This window comes from Nycticebus coucang, chromosome 1, assembly GCF_027406575.1.
Source record: "Nycticebus coucang isolate mNycCou1 chromosome 1, mNycCou1.pri, whole genome shotgun sequence".
Taxonomy (NCBI): Eukaryota; Metazoa; Chordata; class Mammalia; order Primates; family Lorisidae; genus Nycticebus; species Nycticebus coucang.
In genome coordinates, this window is record NC_069780.1 from 95,060,065 (window position 1) to 95,077,789 (window position 17,725).

The 17,725-nt window shown below is 43.8% G+C and overlaps 1 protein-coding gene across 1 annotated transcript; it reads left to right on the plus strand.

Moving 5' to 3' along the window:
* The first annotated feature begins 11,126 nt into the window (after positions 1-11,126).
* LOC128588924 (uncharacterized protein C16orf52 homolog B-like) lies at positions 11,127-11,798 on the plus strand. Its single transcript, XM_053595694.1, has one exon. The coding sequence runs from the start codon at positions 11,127-11,129 to the stop codon at positions 11,625-11,627; it is 501 nt and encodes a 166-aa protein (XP_053451669.1). The 3' UTR covers positions 11,628-11,798.
* Positions 11,799-17,725: the final 5,927 nt, after the last annotated feature.

The window sequence follows — 17,725 nt, forward strand, 5'->3', positions numbered from 1 at the left end:
GAAAAACTAGCTGGGCGCCTGTATGTAGTCCTAGCTACTTTGGAGTCTGAGGCAGGAGGATCACTTGAGCTCAGGAGTTGGAGGTTGCTATGAAGCTATGACGCCACGGCACTCTAGCCTGGGTGATAGAGTGAGACTCTGTCTCAAAAACAAACAAAAAGCAAACTAAATTTCAGATATTTGGGCTAAGACCCAGGAAATCCCAGCTATGAAAGGAGCCTCTTATTAGTATGAATCACCTGGAGTTACCCCACCACCTCACTGGAAAGATACTTCTGCATTTAAAAATCTCATGTGCTCATTTGGTAAATGCACCTTGCAACAAATCCATCTATCAAGTAGAAAACCTAGTTTTGCTCTGGGTTATAACTTGAAAAAGGTGTTCTACACATGTGCGGAGAAATCATGCTGTGAGATTCTTTTATAGCTAAACATTTCTGGGGTGAGAATGAGCTAGAGGGGTCAGGAATTACACAGCTCAGAAAAATTTAGATGGGCAGCCTGCTTAAAATAGTCCAGCAGCTAAAAGAAGGGAAGGGATATGATCTCCCTGCAGTTGCTGGTTTTAATCTATGAAGTGAGGGAAAGAATTACAGCACAAAGAGGAGATAAGGAATTCTTGGAAAATAGGGAGGGACTTGAAGCTTTGTTTTTCTCAGATTCCCTGATTAGAGGGTGATGATTGTTGTCAAAGGGATAGAAGTTCAAAATTCATAGGTGGAGGATAGAAAAAGATGGAGAAGTTTGCATTTTAGTTATGTCTTAGCAAATTGGAACATTTATAAGAAAATGGAGCTCCTATAATCTGTATAAACCTATAATCCTAGCACTCTGGGAGGTCGAGGCATGTGGATTGCTTGAGCTCAGCAGTTCAAAACCAGCCTGAGCAAGAGCGAGACCCCATCTCTACTAAAAATGGTGAAACTGAAGCAAGAGGATCACTTGAGCCCAAGAGTTTGAGATTGCTGTGAGCTATGATGATGGGGCACTCTACCTAGGCTGACAGAGTTAAGACTGTCTCAAAAACAAAACGAGGAGAGGGAATGGGGTTTTTGCCCTGGAGAGAATCAAGTATGAGATTGGAAGTTTACCCTCACAGAAGAAGACATTTTCTGGCCAGGCGCAGTGACTCACACCTGTACTCCCTGAACTCTGGGAGGCTGAGGCTTTGAGTTCAAGAGTTTGAGACCCCATCTCTACTAAAAATAGAAAAACTAAGTGAACATGGTGGTGGGCGTCTGTAGTCCCAGCTATTCTGAACCCCTGAGGCTAGAGAATTGCTGGGACTCAGGAGTTTGAGTTTGCTGTGAGCTATGATGACATCACTGTCCTCTACCCAGGGTGGCAGTAGTGAGACCCGATCTTTAAAAAAAAAAAAAGAAAGGGGCGGCGCCTGTGGCTCAGTCGGTAAGGCGCCGGCCCCATATACCGAGGGTGGCGGGTTCAAACCCGGCCCCGGCCAAACTGCAACAAAAAAATAGCCGGGCGTTGTGGCGCGTGCCTGTGGTCCCAGCTACTCGGGAGGCTGAGGCAAGAGAATCGCTTAAGCCCAGGAGTTGGAGATTGCTGTGAGCTGTGTGAGGCCACGGCACTCTACCGAGGGCCATAAAGTGAGACTCTGTCTCTACAAAAAAAAAAAAAAAAAAGAAAGAAAATATAAAGCAATTTTCTGTAGCAACAGACGAATGTAGTGTGGTGATAAATAGAAGGCATTTGAATTTAAATGCTACCGAGCCTGGCCATGTGACCAAATTGCCAAATCTGGTAAAACTATCACCTAAGGAGTTGCTTCTTAGGGATGAGCAAAGAAAGTGGTTTCCTGAAATGGCATCTACTGCTGGTGAAGACCCCGTGAGCACTGAATTAGAACACAGGATTTAGAATATCACATCATAAGTTAGCTGGTGGTACATTTGTTATCTGCCCAATGGAGGCCTTCTCCAATCTCACCTGAGCCTTTTTGGGGGAAGTGGGGGAACAGAGGCTTGTTGTGTTACCCTGGATAGAGTACCATGGCATCATAGTTCACAGCAACCTCAAACTCCGGGGCTCAAGTGATCCTCCTTCCTCAGCTTCCCAAGTAGCTGGGAACACAAGGCATCTGCCACAATGCCAGGCTAGTTTTTCTATTTTTAGTAGAGATGGGGGTCTCACTCTTGCTCAGGCTGGTCTTGACCTCCTTTGGCCTCCCAGAGTTCTGGCCACGGCGCCCTACCGACTGAGCCACAGGCGCCGCCCAAAATTTTTAATTGAAATATAGATTAGGTGGGCGGCACCTGTGGCTCAGTCGGTAAGGCGCTGGCCCCATATACCAAGGGTGGCGGGTTCAAACCCGGCCCTGGCCAAACTGCAACCAAAAAATAGCTGGGGGTTGTGGCGGGCGCCTGTAGTCCCAGCTGCTCGGGAGGCTGAGGCAAGAGAATCGCTTAAGCCCAGGAGTTGGAGGTTGCTGTGAGCTGTGTGAGGCCACGGCACTCTATTGAGGGCCATAAAGTGAGACTCTGTCTCTACAAAAAAAAAAAAAAAAAAAAGAAATATAGATTAGGCTTGGTGCCTGTGGCTCAAGCAGCTAAGGCGCCAGCCACATACACCTGAGCTGTCAGGTTTGAATCTAGCCCGGGTCTGCCAAACAGCAATGAGGACTGCAACCAAAAAATAGCCAGGCGTTGTGGCAGACAGCTGTAGTCCCAGCTACTTGGGAGGCAGAGGCAGGAAAATCACTTGAGCCCAGGAGTTGGAGGTTGCTGTGAGCTGTGATGCCATAGCACTCTACCCAGGGTGACAGCTTGAGGCTCTGTCTCAAAAATAAATAAATAAATAGAAATATAGATTAAAATCTTATGGGAATAATCTTTTTTTTTTTTTTTTTTTGAGGCTGGGTGCAGTGGCTCACAACTGTAATCTTAGCACTCTGGAAGCCCAGACAGGTAGATTGCCCAGAGCTCACAGGTTGAAGACCAGTCTGAGCCAGAGACAGACCTTGTCTCTAAAAATATCCAGGCATTGTGGTGGGTGCCTGTAGTCTCAGCTACTCTGGAGACTGAGGCTGAAGGATCACTTGTGCCCAAGAGTTTAAGTTTGCTGTGAGCTATAACCAAACAGCACTCTACTTGAGAGTGAAAAAGTAAAACTCTTGTCTCAAAAAAAAAAATATATATATATATGTATGTGTATATATATATATAGAGAGAGAGAGAGAGAACCAGCTACATAAACCAGAGCTGGCCCGGGCCTGCTGAACAACAATGACAACTGCAACAAAAAAATAACCAGGCATTGTGGCAGGTGCCTGAGGTCCCAGCTGCTTGGGAGACTGAGGCAAGAGAATCGCTTATGCCCAAGAGTTTGAAGTTGCTGTGAGCTGTGATGCCATGGCACTCTACCCAGGGTGAAAGCTTGAGACTCTGCCTCAAAAAAAAAAAAAAAAATATGTATATATGTTTATATTTATATATATATGTATTCTTTCCTTCCTTAGTGGTTTTTTTTTTTTTGTAGAGACAGAGTTTCACTTTATTGCCCTTGGTAGAGTGCCGTGGCGTCACACAGCTCACAGCAACCTCCAACTCCTGGGCTTGGGTGATTCTCCTGCCTCAGCCTCCGGAGTAGCTGGGACTACAGGTGCCCGCCACAACGCCCGGCTATTTTTTGGTTGCAGTTTGGCCGGGGCTGGGTTTGAACCCGCCACCCTCGGTATATGGGGCCGGCGCCCTGCTCACTGAGCCACAGGCGCCGCCCCCTTCCTCAGTGTTTTACTTAACTTTGTATTCAGCCTAAAGAATACTGTCTAATCAGCCAAATGCCCCTGCATTGTGTCATCCCGGATACTAATGAATTTTCTATTTGAAGAAGGCAACAATGGGAAGGAGGTCAGCGTCCCTGTTGCAATCTCTTTAACTCTTAACATTTTTGTTTGGCCTGTAGAATTTCTGAACCTAAAAACTGGTCCAACAGGCTGGGCATGGTAGCTCACGTCTGTAATCCTAGCACTCTGGGAGACTGAGGTGGGTGGATTGCCTGAGCTCAGGAGTTTGAGACAAGCATAAACAAGAGTGAGATCCCATCTCTAAAATGCTGGGTGTTATGGCAGGCGCCTGTAGTCCCACCTACTTGGGAGGCTGAAACAGGAGGATCTCTTGAGCCCAGGAGTTTGAGGTTGATGTGAGCCATGATGCAAGGCCACTCTAGCCTTGACAGAGTGAGACTATGTCTCAATAAATAAATTTATAAATTAAAAATAATAAATAAATAAAAAGTAAAAACTGTTTCAACATGTGATAAGATTCAGAGCTTCATATTATGAGTGCATTGTAGCTTAGAAGCTCTAGATGTGAATTTCTTCTGAGAATATACCTTCTTTATCTTCATGGTGGAGGCACATTGCTCATGTGGAGGAAAAGGCAGAGAACTAATAAATTGGGTCTGCAAACATTTGAGGAATCCGGGAACTGTGTGTTTGACTTCACCTTTTTAATACCAAAATCTCTTTCCATCTACTTACCAAGAAGCCCTGTGAAAATCCATCAAGAATGTCTGCCCTGGGTGGTACCTGTGGCTCAAAGGAGTGGGGCACCGGCCCCATATACCAGAGGTGGCGGGTTCAAACCCAGCCCCAGCCAAAAACTGCAAAAAAAAAAAAAAGAATGTCTGCCCTAGGCTCAGCGCCTGTAGCTCAGCGGCTAGAGCGCCAGCCACTTACACCAGAGCTGGCGGTTCGAATCCAGCCTGGGCCTGCCAAACAGCAACAAAAAAATAGCCAGGTGTTGTGGTGGGTGCCTGTAGTCCTAGCTACTTGGGAGGCTGAGGCAAGAGAATCACCTAAGCCCAAAAGCTGGAGGTTGCTGTGAGCTGTGATGCCATAGTACTCTACCAAGGGTGACAAAGTGAGACTATCTCTTAAAAAAAAAAAAGAAAAAAACAATGACAACTACAACCAAAAAATAGCCAGGTGTTGTGGCGGGCGCCTGTAGTATCAGCTACTTGGGAGGCTGAGGCAAGAGAATCACTTAAGCCCAAGAGTTTGAGGTTGTTGTGAGCCGTGACGCTAACAGCACTCTATGAACGGTGACAAAGTGAGACTCTGTCTCAAATAAAAAAAAAGAATGTCTGCCCCTTCCCACCTGTGTTTTTATTGATTTCTCTAGGTAATTTACTTTATAAATAGAATTAAATTCTTTTTCTTTTTCTTTTTTTAATCAGCAGCTCACTCTCACTCACTGTTGCCCTGGTAGAGTGCCATGGCATCACCATAGCTCACAGCAACCTCCATCTCCTGGACTCAAGCAATCTTCCTGCCTCGGCCTCCCGAGGAGGTGGGACTATAGGACCACCACCCTGGCTAATAATTTTTTTTTTTTTTTTGTCTCAAACTCCTGGACTTAGGCAGTCCTCTCCCCTCTGCCTCCCAATGTGGTGGGGGGGGGAAGATACAGGCATGCATCCCCATGTCCCATCTATGTGATATTTCCATATTCTAAATCTGCCTGCAACTTTTCATCTCACTCTGACTAAAAGCCAAAGTTTCTTACTGGCCTACAAGAGCAGGTGACGTCTGGTCCTTTGTGTCCCACCCCCAGCCCAGGCAGCCTGTCTTTCAGTGTCACTCTCTCCATTCTCTGCAAAGGACAAGCATGTGGCCGAGGCCCTGATTACTCTCCTAAAACAGTCCCATGGTTCCCTCCCTTGCTGCCTTCAATCTAATAATGCTCCATAACAATTTTAGTGGAAAATGTTTATACTATAAAGCTAATTCTAAAGTAGGTATGGAAAGATAAAAATTACTAGAAAAATTCTAAATCAGAAGAATATGTAGGCTCGGCACCTGTGGCTCAAGCAGCGAAGGCGCCAGCCACATATATCTGAGCTGGCCGGTTTGAATCCAGGCCCGGCCTGCCAAACAGCAATGACGGCTGCAACCAAAAAATAGCCGGGCATTGTGGCAGGTGCCTGTAGTCCCAGCTACTTGGGAGGCTGAAGCAAGAGGATCTCTTGAGCCCTTGAGTTTGAGGTTGCTGTGAGCTATGACACCATGGCACTCTACCAAGGGCAACAAAGTAAGACATTATTTCAAAAAAAAGACTAAAGCCACAGTGTTGTTAGTATATGAGATTGAGGTGGGACAATTAAGTTCAAGAATTCATCCTAGAAAAAGTGCTTTGAAGGGTGGACTAGGCTCTGGCATCTGTGCGTATCTTCCCAAGTGGACTGTGGAGGTGACTGCAGTGTGATATGGAGCGATTTTCCTAGGATGAGTTCTCAAACTTAATTTTCTGACCTGGTACATAGACGCATCAGTGAAACAGACAGTCCACTAAAGGACTCAAATAAGTACTAGAATCTAGCACTTGATAAAAGTGATGTTTTCAAATCAATTGTGAAAAAGTGGATTAGTCAATAATCCACTTTTGGGCGGCGCCTGTGGCTCAGTCGGTAAGGCGCCGGCCTCATATACCGAGGGTGGCGGGTTCAAACTCGGCCCTGGCCAAACTGCAACCAAAAAATAGCCGGGCGTTGTGGCAGGCGCCTGTAGTCCCAGCTACTTGGGAGGCTGAGGCGAGAGAATCGCTTAAGCCCAGGAGTTGGAGGTTGCTGTGAGCTGTGTGATGCCACAGCACTCTACCGAGGGCCATAAAGTGAGACTCTGTCTCTAAAAATAAAAAGAAAAAAAAAAAGAATCCCCTTTTATTGGCATAACAAATGGAGATATAGTAAGAACAAAATCTAACTGTATCTTTACCCACATTTCAGACCCAAATAAACCCCAGGATTCATATTTACACTTGAATCCTGAGACCACCATAGTGCTAAAAGAAAACAGTTGAATATTTTTGTATGACAGGATTATGTTAGAGTCTTCAGGGTGTTAAACTGAAAAGAACGGCAATCGTACACTGATCTGATTTCAAAATTAATGAAAACTTTCTACAGAGCCCAAAATTTAAAATAACAAAATGAAAAAGATAAGTGGTTAAATCAGAAAGCAAATCATATTGTAGACAAAAGACTAATTAAAAAAAGACTAATTTATTTAATCTATAAGATGTTTCAAATGAATGAGAGAAAATGGAAAAACATGCAAAGAATATAAGAAATGGTTTACATAAGAAGGAATGTAAATAGAACTTAGTTTTGTAAAAGAAGTTCATAACAAGGGAAATGCAAACTAAATCTACTGTGAGATGATGTTTCTTACCCATAAGATGAGCAATAATTCAAAATTTTGACAGCCTGGTCTGCCATTGTCTAGGGACTGTCACACTAACCTTCTGCTGTGTCCTTGTGGGGGACTTACACCTGTGGTTTCCTTTGTGCCTTGGCCTACAGAGAGAGCCTTCTCAGATCTCACCTCCCACGGCCAGTCCTTTTCCTGCCCCTTTATGTGTATAAAACCACTTTATGGAACCTCTCATTTCCTCTAAAACTTGGCTCCTGGTGGGTACAATTACATAGCAATTAAAAAAAATAAACCTGGGTGGCGCCTGTGGCTCAGTGAGTAGGGCGCCGGTCCCATATGCCGGAGGTGGCGGGTTCAAACCCAGCCCTGGCCAAAAAAAAAAAATAAATAAACCCGTCTCAGTGCTCAATTGGCTAAGGCGCCAGCCACATACACCTGAGCTGGTGGGTTTGAATCCAGCCTGAGCTTGGTGGTGCCTGTGGCTCAACTGAGTAGGTCGCTAGTCCCATATGCCAGAGGTGACGGGTTCAAACCCAACCCTGGCCAAAAACTGCAAAAACAAACAAACAAACAAACAAAAAGAAAATGAATCCAGCCCGGGCCTGCCAAACAACAATGATGGTTGCAACCAAAACATAGCTGGGTGTTGTGGTGGGGCGCCTGTAGTCCCAGCTACTTGGGAGGCAGAGGCAGGAGAATCGCTTGAGCCCAGGAGTTGGAGGTTGCTGTGAGCTATGAGACCACAGCACTCTACCCAGGGTGACAGCTTGAGGCTCTGTCTCAAAAAATAAAAAATAAATAAATCTTTAGTTATCTATGCCATTTAATCAACCTATGCCAGCCTGCTTCCTCAATAAAATATGGATCTCTATGGGATATCGTGACTATTACATGAGCTATCATAAAGTACATAACATAATGCTTGCTGCAGAGTAAACTCTCAAAAAAAGGAAGCTAGTCTAACATTTAATTATTATTATTACCACCATTATGTTATTTAGAGATGAGATCTCGCTTTGCTCAGGCTGGTCTCAAACTCCTCCCTCAAGCCATTTCCTGCCTCAGCCTCCCAGAGTGCTGGGATTATAGCGAGCCGCAGCACCTGGCCCTAATTACACTAATCTTTATTAAGGTAAAGTAGACCTGTTATGGATGGAATAGATCAGTGATTTTCTTTTTTTTTTTTTTTATTGTTGGGGATTCGTTGAGGGTACAATAAGCCAGGTTACACTGATTGCAATTGTTAGGTAAAGTCCCTCTTGCAATCATGTCTTGCCCCCATAAAGTGTGACACACACCAAGGCCCCACTCCTCTCCTTCCGTCCCTCTTTCTGCTCCCCCCCCATAACCTTAATTGTCATTAATTGTCCTCATATCAAAATTGAGTACATAGGATTCATGCTTCTCCATTCTTGTGATGCTTTACTAAGAATAATGTCTTCCACGTCCATCCAGGTTAATACGAAGGATGTAAAGTCTCCATTTTTTTTAATGGCTGAATAGTATTCCATGGTATACATATACCACAGCTTGTTAATCCATTCCTGGGTTGGTGGGCATTTAGGCTGTTTCCACATTTTGGCGATTGTAAATTGAGCTGCAATAAACAGTCTAGTACAAGTGTCCTTATGACAAAAGGATTTTTTTTCCTTCTGGGTGGATGCCCAGTAACGGGATTGCAGGATCAAATGGGAGGTCTAGCTTGAGTGCTTTGAGGTTTCTCCATACTTCCTTCCAGAAAGGTTGTACTAGTTTGCAGTCCCACCAGCAGTGTAAAAGTGTTCCCTTCTCTCCACATCCACGCCAGCATCTGCAGTTCTGAGATTTTGTGATGTGGGCCATTCTCACTGGGGTTAGATGATATCTCAGGGTTGTTTTGATTTGCATTTCCCTAATATATAGAGATGATGAACATTTTTTCATGTGTTTGTTAGCCATTCGTCTGTCATCTTTAGAGAAAGTTCTATTCATGTCTCTTGCCCATTGATATATGGGATTGTTGGCTTTTTTCATGTGGATTAATTTGAGTTCTCTATAGATCCTAGTTATCAAGCTTTTGTCTGATTGAAAATATGCAAATATCCTTTCCCATTGTATAGGTTGTCTCTTTGCTTTGGTTATTGTCTCCTTAGCTGTACAGAAGCTTTTCAGATTAATGAAGTCCCATTTGTTTATTTTTGTTGTTGTTGCAATTGCCATGGCAGTCTTCTTCATGAAGTCTTTCCCCAGGCCAAGGGGAAAATATTGATTTTCTTCCAGTGTTTTTCCTATGCTTTCTTTGAGGATTTTTATTGTTTCATGCCTTAAATTTAAGTCCTTTATCCATCTTGAATCAATTTTTGTGAGTGGGGAAAGGTGTGGGTCCAGTTTCAGTCTTTTACATGTAGACATCCAGTTCTCACAACACCATTTATTGACTAGCAAGTCTTTCCCCCAAGGTATGTTCTTGTTTGGTTTATCGAAGATTAGGTGGTTGTAAGATGTTAGTTTCATTTCTTGGTTTTCAATTCGATTCCAAGTGTCTATGTCTCTGTTTTTGTGCCAGTACCATGCTGTCTTGACCACTATGGCTTTGTAGTACAGACTAAAATCTGGTATGCTGATGCCCCCAGCTTTATTCTTGTTACAAAGAACTGCCTTAGCTATACCGTTTTTTTTCCGGTTCCATACAAAACGCAGAATCATTTTTTCCAAATCTTGAAAGTACGATGTTGGTATTTTGATAGGGATGGTATTGAATAGGTAGATTGCTTTGGAAAGTATAGACATTTTAACAATATTGATTCTTCCCGTCCATGAGCATGGTATGTTCTTCCATTTGTTAATATCCTCTGCTATTTCCTTTCTGAGGATTTCATAGTTTTCTTTATAGAGGTCCTTCACCTCCTTCGTTAGGTATATTCCTAGGTATTTCATTTTCTTTGAAACTATGGTGAAGTGATTTTCAACTGTTGTGCCTTGAGAGGATCTTAGGTGTGACTCGAAAATTTTTAAAGATCATTAATTATCTGTAGTCCCAGCAACACGGGAGGCTGACACAAGAGGACAGCTGAAGCCCATGAGTTTGAGGTTGCTGTGAGCTATGACACTACCCAGGGCACAGAGTGAGTTTGTCTTAAAAATAAAATAAATTAAATAAAAGAGGTTCAAAACACAGTATATTCTTTTTTTAAAATCAACATTATTTATTTATTTATTTTTAAATTTCAGATTAATGTGAGGGTATAAACAACCAAGTCACACATTTGAATTTGTTAAGTAGCGTCCCTCCTGTAGTTATGTCCTGCACCCAAGGGTGGCCCATACACCCCTACATTGTATCCAGAATCAACCTAATTTTTTTTTTTTTTTTTTGTAGAGACAGAGTCTCACTGTACCGCCCTCGGTAGAGTGCCGTGGCGTCACACGGCTCACAGCAACTTCCAACTCCTGGGCTTAAGCGATTCTCTTGCCTCAGCCTCCCGAGCAGCTGGGACTACAGGCGCCCGCCACAACGCCCGGCTATTTTCTGGTTGCAGTTTGGCTGGGGCTGGGTTTGAACCCGCTACCCTCGGCATATGGGGCCGGCGCCCTACTCACTGAGCCACAGGCGCCGCCCCAGAATCAACCTAATTTTTTTTTTTTTTTTTTAATTTGGCCGGGGCTGGGTTTGAACCCGCCACCTCCGGCATATGGGACCGGCGCCCTACCCGCTGAGCCACAGGCGCCGCCCAGAATCAACCTAATTTAATTGTGCTGTGGAAGTTTAACTATAGGTTCAAGTGTGCCGTGAGATTAAAAAGGGTGAAAACAGGCTGGTCCGGGCGCGCGGAGGGCGCGAGCAGCGCGCGAGGGCTGAGGGGGCGCGAGGCGGCGGCGCCGGGACTCGGCCCCCCGCGGCAGCCCATGGGGCGGGAGGCGTGTGACCGCGGCCTGCCCGGGGCTCGGGGGGTGGGGGGAGCGGGGCAAGGAGATGGATAAACTGACCATCATCTCAGGATGTCTCTTTCTGGCCGCCGCTATCTTCGCCATCGCCAGCATCGCCAACCCGGACTGGATCAACACGGGGGAGTCAGCGGGAGCACTCACTGTTGGCCTTGTGAGACAGTGTCAAACAATCCATGGACGAGACCGGACATGCATCCCTCCCTGGCTTCCCTCAGAATGGGTCACCACACTGTTTTTTATCATCGTGGGAATCATTTCATTGACTGTTACAGGTTTGCTGGTGGCTTCCCACTGGCGAAGAGAAGTTACAAAATATGCTGGATGGATAGCATTCACTGCAATGATCCTTTTCTGTATGGCTGCCCTAATATTTCCAATAGGATTTTACATCAGTGAAGTCAGAGGTCAACTTTATAAATTACCCAACAACACAGTAGTTGGGTCATCATATGTACTTTTTGTCTTATCAATTTTCTTTACAATAGTAGGACTTCTATTTGCTGGCAAAGTTTGTTTACCAGACTGAAGAATGTTTAAATTGCTTGACTCTCTTATTTTTTTTTATTTTATTATTTTTGGAGGGTGAGGAGGATAAAGGCAAGGTATCTGAGCAGTCTTCTCATAGGAAGATGCTTAGATGAAACTGATGCTGAAAAGGAAAAAAAAATTGCTTTGATTTGTTCTCACTATGCACTTTGGATTTAAAAAAAAAAAAAAAAAAAGTGAGCCTTTTCCATAACCAAATATAGACAATATTGACTAAATCTCCTGAGCATATTCAGGCAGTCAGGTCTGCACTGTAATAGCAACCTAGTGAAGGAGAATGCTTTATACTGAAAAGCATGTGGCCCTTTGTGACTCTGTTGTTCCATTTTTAATGTCACTCTAATGATTCATTTGAGAGGAAAAATAAGTCTAAGTATTTATGAATCATGGTGGACCAGAGGGATGCAAGAGAAGTTCATGTGGGGCTGGCCTCACCTCCTAAGAAATTAAGTGTTGGGCGGTGCCTGTGGCTCAGTGAGTAGGGCGCCAGCCCCATATGCCGAGGGTGGCGGGTTCAAACCCAGCCCCGGCCAAACCACAACAAAAAAAATAGCCGGGCGTTGTGGAGGGCGGTACAGTGAGACTCTGTCTCTAAAAAAAAAAAAAAAAAAAAAAAAGAAATTAAGTGTTCACAACTTCCTTTTAACGGTGTGAGCCTTCGGCACCAGAATGGATTGCCGTTGGATTATTGCACCAAGAATCCAATAGATCAAAACTTGTTTGCTAAAATGTATGTAAAAATTCTGAAATTCCCTATTCTCTGTGTATAAAAAACAAAAAAAGAAACACTAAGAGACATGTTTGGGGTGGGTGGGTGGGGGAAATCTTCCTTATATTTATATAAATATATATAATATATATATTTTGCTGATGCAGTAAAAAAAAAAAAAAAGGGTGAGAAACACTGGGATAGATCAACATTGGCCAGTTGTTAGTCATTATTATCTCTACCGCGCCACTTTTTGCAATAGTTTTGACATCTAAATGTTTATTGACTTAATATTTTATACTCAGCAGTGACTACCTTCTGAAAATAAATGTCTACTTTAACCTCATACAAAATTAATCACCACAAAATTATTCCTTTTCAAATGTGTTTTCTGCAATAAATCATTATCCAATAAAAAGTCTTCCTGTGTGGTCACCTAAGATCCTCAGGAGGAGATGTGCACTTGACTGAGTCCTTAGGAAATGCTGAGATGGATAATCACTCGATGTTTATTATTTCCTTTTTCGTGTGTCTCTAAATGACACCTATTAGAATTATTTATCTCTGTGTTTATCTTCATCATTAACCAAGAAATCCAAGGGCAAGGACTGCGACGGTAAATTTTATTGCCAGTGATTGCCAAGATACTTTTCCCAGAATAGCAACCCAATAAATATTTGCTAAATGAATTAAACAGTTTTTGAATGCCTATGTTGATTAAGGAATGTGCCAAACATGTTGGCAGAATTCAAAGAATAATTAGACTCAGAAGATAGCAAGCCACAAAGGAATATTTTTTTTTTTTTTTTTTTTTTTTTGTAGAGACAGAGTCTCACTTTATGGCCCTCGGTAGAGTGCCGTGGCATCACACAGCTCACAGCAACCTCCAACTCCTGGGCTCAAGCGATTCTCCTGCCTCAGCCTCCCGAGTAGCTGGGACTACAGGTGCCCGCCACAACGCCCAGCTATTTTTTGGTTGCAATTCAGCCGGGGCTGGGCTTGAACCCACCACCCTCGGTATATGGGGCCGGCGCCTTACCGACTGAGCCACAGGCGCCGCCCCACAAAGGAATATTTTAATTTTTCTATGAATGAATCTGTTACACAATTTATAGGTATATTACGCACATGTAGTTAATGTCCATGTGTATCAATAATAATAAAGATAAATAACTTTCAGCCGAAAATTACCTTAAGGCAATGATGTGAAATGAGGATGAATGTACCTACGCTTATGCATGTGTTCACTTGTACAGAGGTTAAATATTAACGTGATACAAAATTCAAAAATACAAAAGCTATGCCATGAAAAGTTGACCTTCCCTAAATCTCTGTTTCTATTTACCCATTTTGCCTACCAGAAATAATTTCTGTTACCTGTTGTCCCCTCCACTACCACCTGGAGATATTCCATGCAGGTGGAATTAAAATTCTGTTTAAGATTTAAATTGTATTTATTTATTTTTTGAGAGAGAGTCTCACTCCTCTGTCACCCTGAGTAGAGTGCTGTGGCCATAGCCTAACTCACAGGCAACCTCAAACTCCTGGGCTCGATCCTCCTGCCTTAGCCTCCCGAGTAGCTGGGACTACAGGTCTAGACCTAAAGCTTAATATTTAGAGTTTTGTTCACACCCAAGGTGACTATGGGACCCACAGAAAGTAGTCATCCCCTCAGGGAAAAACCTAGAAGAGATGCCCTGGAGAGAAAGGGGATGATGGATGGATCAAGGGGGAATCAGAAACAAAGAAATCAGGGAGACAGGTCTTATAAGATTAGGTAGGTCCCAGTGTGAAATCAGGCAGGGTGAGGACAGCTGGATCAAAGGAGAATCATACCTCTTATGACAGCATTTGGAGCATGTTCCAAGGATGGAAGGAAGTTTGTTAGAAGTTGAATTAGTGGGGCGGTGCCTGTGGCTCAGTCGGTAAGGTGCCGGCCCCATATACCGAGGGTGGCGGGTTCAAACCCGGCCCCGGCTGAACTGCAAACCAAAAAATAGCTGGGCGTTGTGGCGGGCGCCTGTAGTCCCAGCTACTCGGGAGGCTGAAGCAAGAGAATCGCTTCAGCCCAGGAGTTGGAGGTTGCTGTGAGCTGTGTGAGGCCACGGCACTCTACCCAGGGCAATAAAGTGAGACTCTGTCTCTATAAAAAAAAAAAAAAAAAGAAGTTGAATTAGTGAAGTCTGAGAGTAGAAATATAGATTATTATGAGGTCAACTTAGAAATGACCTGGATATATTTATTTCACTTATTTCTTACAGATTAGTTAACTAAGGCCATTATAGTCCCATTTTTTTGTTCTTTTTTTTTTCTTTTTCTGAGACAGGATCATCCTGGGTAGAGTGCTGTGGAGTCATAGCTCACAGAAACCTCAAACTCCTCAGCTCAAGTGATCCTCCTGTCTCAGCCTCCCAAGGCTGGAATTACAGTTGCCCACCACAATGCCCAGCTACTTATTCCATTTTTAGTGGAAGTGGGATCTTGCTCTGCTCAGGTTGGTGTCCATCTCCTAAGTTTAAGGGATCCAGCTGCCTGAGCTTCCCAGACTGGCTTACAGGCATCAGCCTCTGTGCCCAGACTCCATCAAATTCCCTTAACATGAATGTGCTTGGTCGGGGATCACAGGTTTTCATATGTGGAAATATTTCATACACCAGGCCCTAGTGCTGTATTTAACATGATTGTTCTCCCTGCTCAGCAGAGTAAATTAAATTTCTTATTTTACTGAGCTGTCTAATTGTTCCCTTATAATTTCCATATATTTCCAAAAGACCAGTTTCTTTATGATGCTATCTGATGGAATAGCCCACAGAGAAAAGCAAAGCATAGGCATATTAACTTCCTTTCCACTGAAGTAGAAATGTATTTGTTTTTGCATCAAAATTGGATTGAATGGGAGGCCAGTTCTATTAAATTAAACCACAAAGCAGTTACATGGATATGGATGGATCAGTGTTTGTGAGGCAATGTTCCAAGTGTCAGCTGACGTCTGAGTAGGAGAGTTGCATGGTACAACTTTCGTGGAGAAAGGGGACAGGAGGCCAGAGGCATCACTCTGCTCTACAACTTACACTCGTAGGAACACATTGGGTGAATCTTTGGTTGCCTGTGCAGTTAAGTAATCTAACAATAGTCCAATTTTGTCTATTAGTAACTCTGAAAATCATATCTGTCTATCTATCTATCTGTTGTTGCTGTTGGAGACAGAGTCTCTGTCATCCTGGGTACAGTGCCCTGGCATCATAGCTCACAGCAACTTCAAACTCCTGACTCAAGCAATCCTCCTACTTCAGCCTCCCCAGTAGCTGGGACTACAGGTGCCCGCCACCACACCTGGCTAGTTTTTCTGTTTTCAGTAGAGATTGCGGGGGTGGGGGGGATGTCTCACTCCTACTCAGGCTGGTCTTGAACTCCTGAGCTCGAGCGATCCACTTGCCTCAGCCTCCCAGAGTACTGGGATTATAGGCATAAGCCACCATGCCTGGCCAGAATTATATCTATAAATAAAGAAGATGACTTTCGACTTGGCGCCTGTAGCTCTGGTTAGGGCACCAGCCACATGCACCGGGGCTGGTGGGCTCAAATCTGGCCAGGGCCTGCTAACCAACAATGACAACAATAACAAAAAAATAGCAGGGTGCTGTGGCGGGTGCCTATAGTCCCAGCTACTTGGGAGGCTAAGGCAAGAGAATTGCTTAAGCCCAAGAGTTTGAGGTTACTATGAGCTATGACTCCACGACACTCTACCGAGGGCAACATAGTAAGACTCTGTATTAAAAAAGAAAAAAAAAAAAAGATGACTTTTCAGTTTGTATCCAAAGATAACCAGAGATAACTTTATTTTATTTTTATTTTTTTATTATTTTGCAGTTTTTGACTGGGGCCAGGTTTGAACCTACCACCTACGGATATGGGGCTAGTGCCCTACTCCTTTGAGCAGCAGGCTGTCTGCCGCCCAGAGATAGCTCTCTATTTATCTTAGTTTATTTAAACTATTAAAATACAAATAAACCAGCAATCTTTGAATGTGGGGGCGGGTTTTGCTGAATATCTTAAGGAAGGGAAGGAAAGGAAAAAGCTAGCTGCCACTTTTCTGACTTGAATAAATGCTAACCTGAGATCCAGAGCCTTAAGTTAAATTAGGGAAGATGCCCAAAATCAAAAGGAAATGAACAACTCTCCCCTCCTTTCATGAAAGGTAAAGTGAATCTAACATGAAAACCCAAACCCACCAGGTGCAGTGGAAACTGCTTTGTCAGCAGGAACAGCGGCCGTTTGCCTTCTTTCTTCATTTTTGGGAGCCTCGGGCTTGTTAAGGGTCTCCCAAAGGGAAGGGCAGAAACCACTGTGAGGCAGCATTAGGAGCAGGACACATCATTTACAGAATATACAAACAGGACAGAGCGCGCTTCTGAAATTAAGCAGCTGTCAGTTTATGTCTGATCTTCAACTAGGGAGTCTCCAAAATAGAATAAGCCTGGAAAAGAAAAAAAATGTATTCAAGAAATACTCTCTACAGATAATGTTTTTTGAGAAATAAGAATCCATAGCCATTGCTGTGCTGCTAATCTAATTATTATTAAAACTTTTTTTATGAAACAGAGTTTCACTCTGTCACCTTGGGTAGAGTACTGTAGGGTCATAGCTCACAGCAACCTCAAACTCTGGGCTCAAGTGATTCTTCTGTCCCAGCCTCCCAGAGTGCTAGGATTATAGGCGTGATCCACCTCACCCGTCCTAATTATTATCATTTTTTTTTTTTTGTAGAGACAGAGTCTCACTTTATGGCCCTCAGTAGAGTGCCATGGCATCACACAGCTCACAGCAACCTCCAACTCCTGGGCTTAAGCGATTCTCTTGCCTCAGCCTCCCGAGCAGCTGGGACTACAGGCGCCCGCCACAATGCCCGGCTATTTTTTTTTTTTTCGTTGCAGTTCAGCCGGGGCCGGGTTTGAACCCGCCACCCTCTGTGTATGGGGCCGGCGCCTTACCGACTGAGCCACAGGCGCCGCCCCATTATTATCATTTTTGTAAGTGACGATCGTCATTCAATGTGAATCATTCTGCTAAGGAAGTGCAATTTGTGTTGTTGTTATTGTTGGTTCATTTATTCCATGTGCTTCTGTTGTCATTGTTGTGATTATTGCCTCTGTGGTATCCAAGTTTTCTGATGTATGAAGTTTTCTGACTTTTGTACTTCTGAATTTCTGTAACAAGATCAGCTATCTTTGGTCAGTCTTGATTTTTTTTTTTTTTTCTGGAGACAGAGTCTCACTTGTCACCCTCAATAGAGTGCTATGGTGGCATAGCTCACAACAACCTCAAACTCTTGGGCTCAAGCGATTCTCTTGCTTTGGGCTCCCCTGTGC

What these genes read in the sequence shown, in the direction of transcription:
- LOC128588924 (XM_053595694.1), top strand. Translation starts at nt 11,127, where the DNA reads ATGGATAAACTGACCATCATCTCAGGATGTCTCTTTCTGGCCGCCGCT.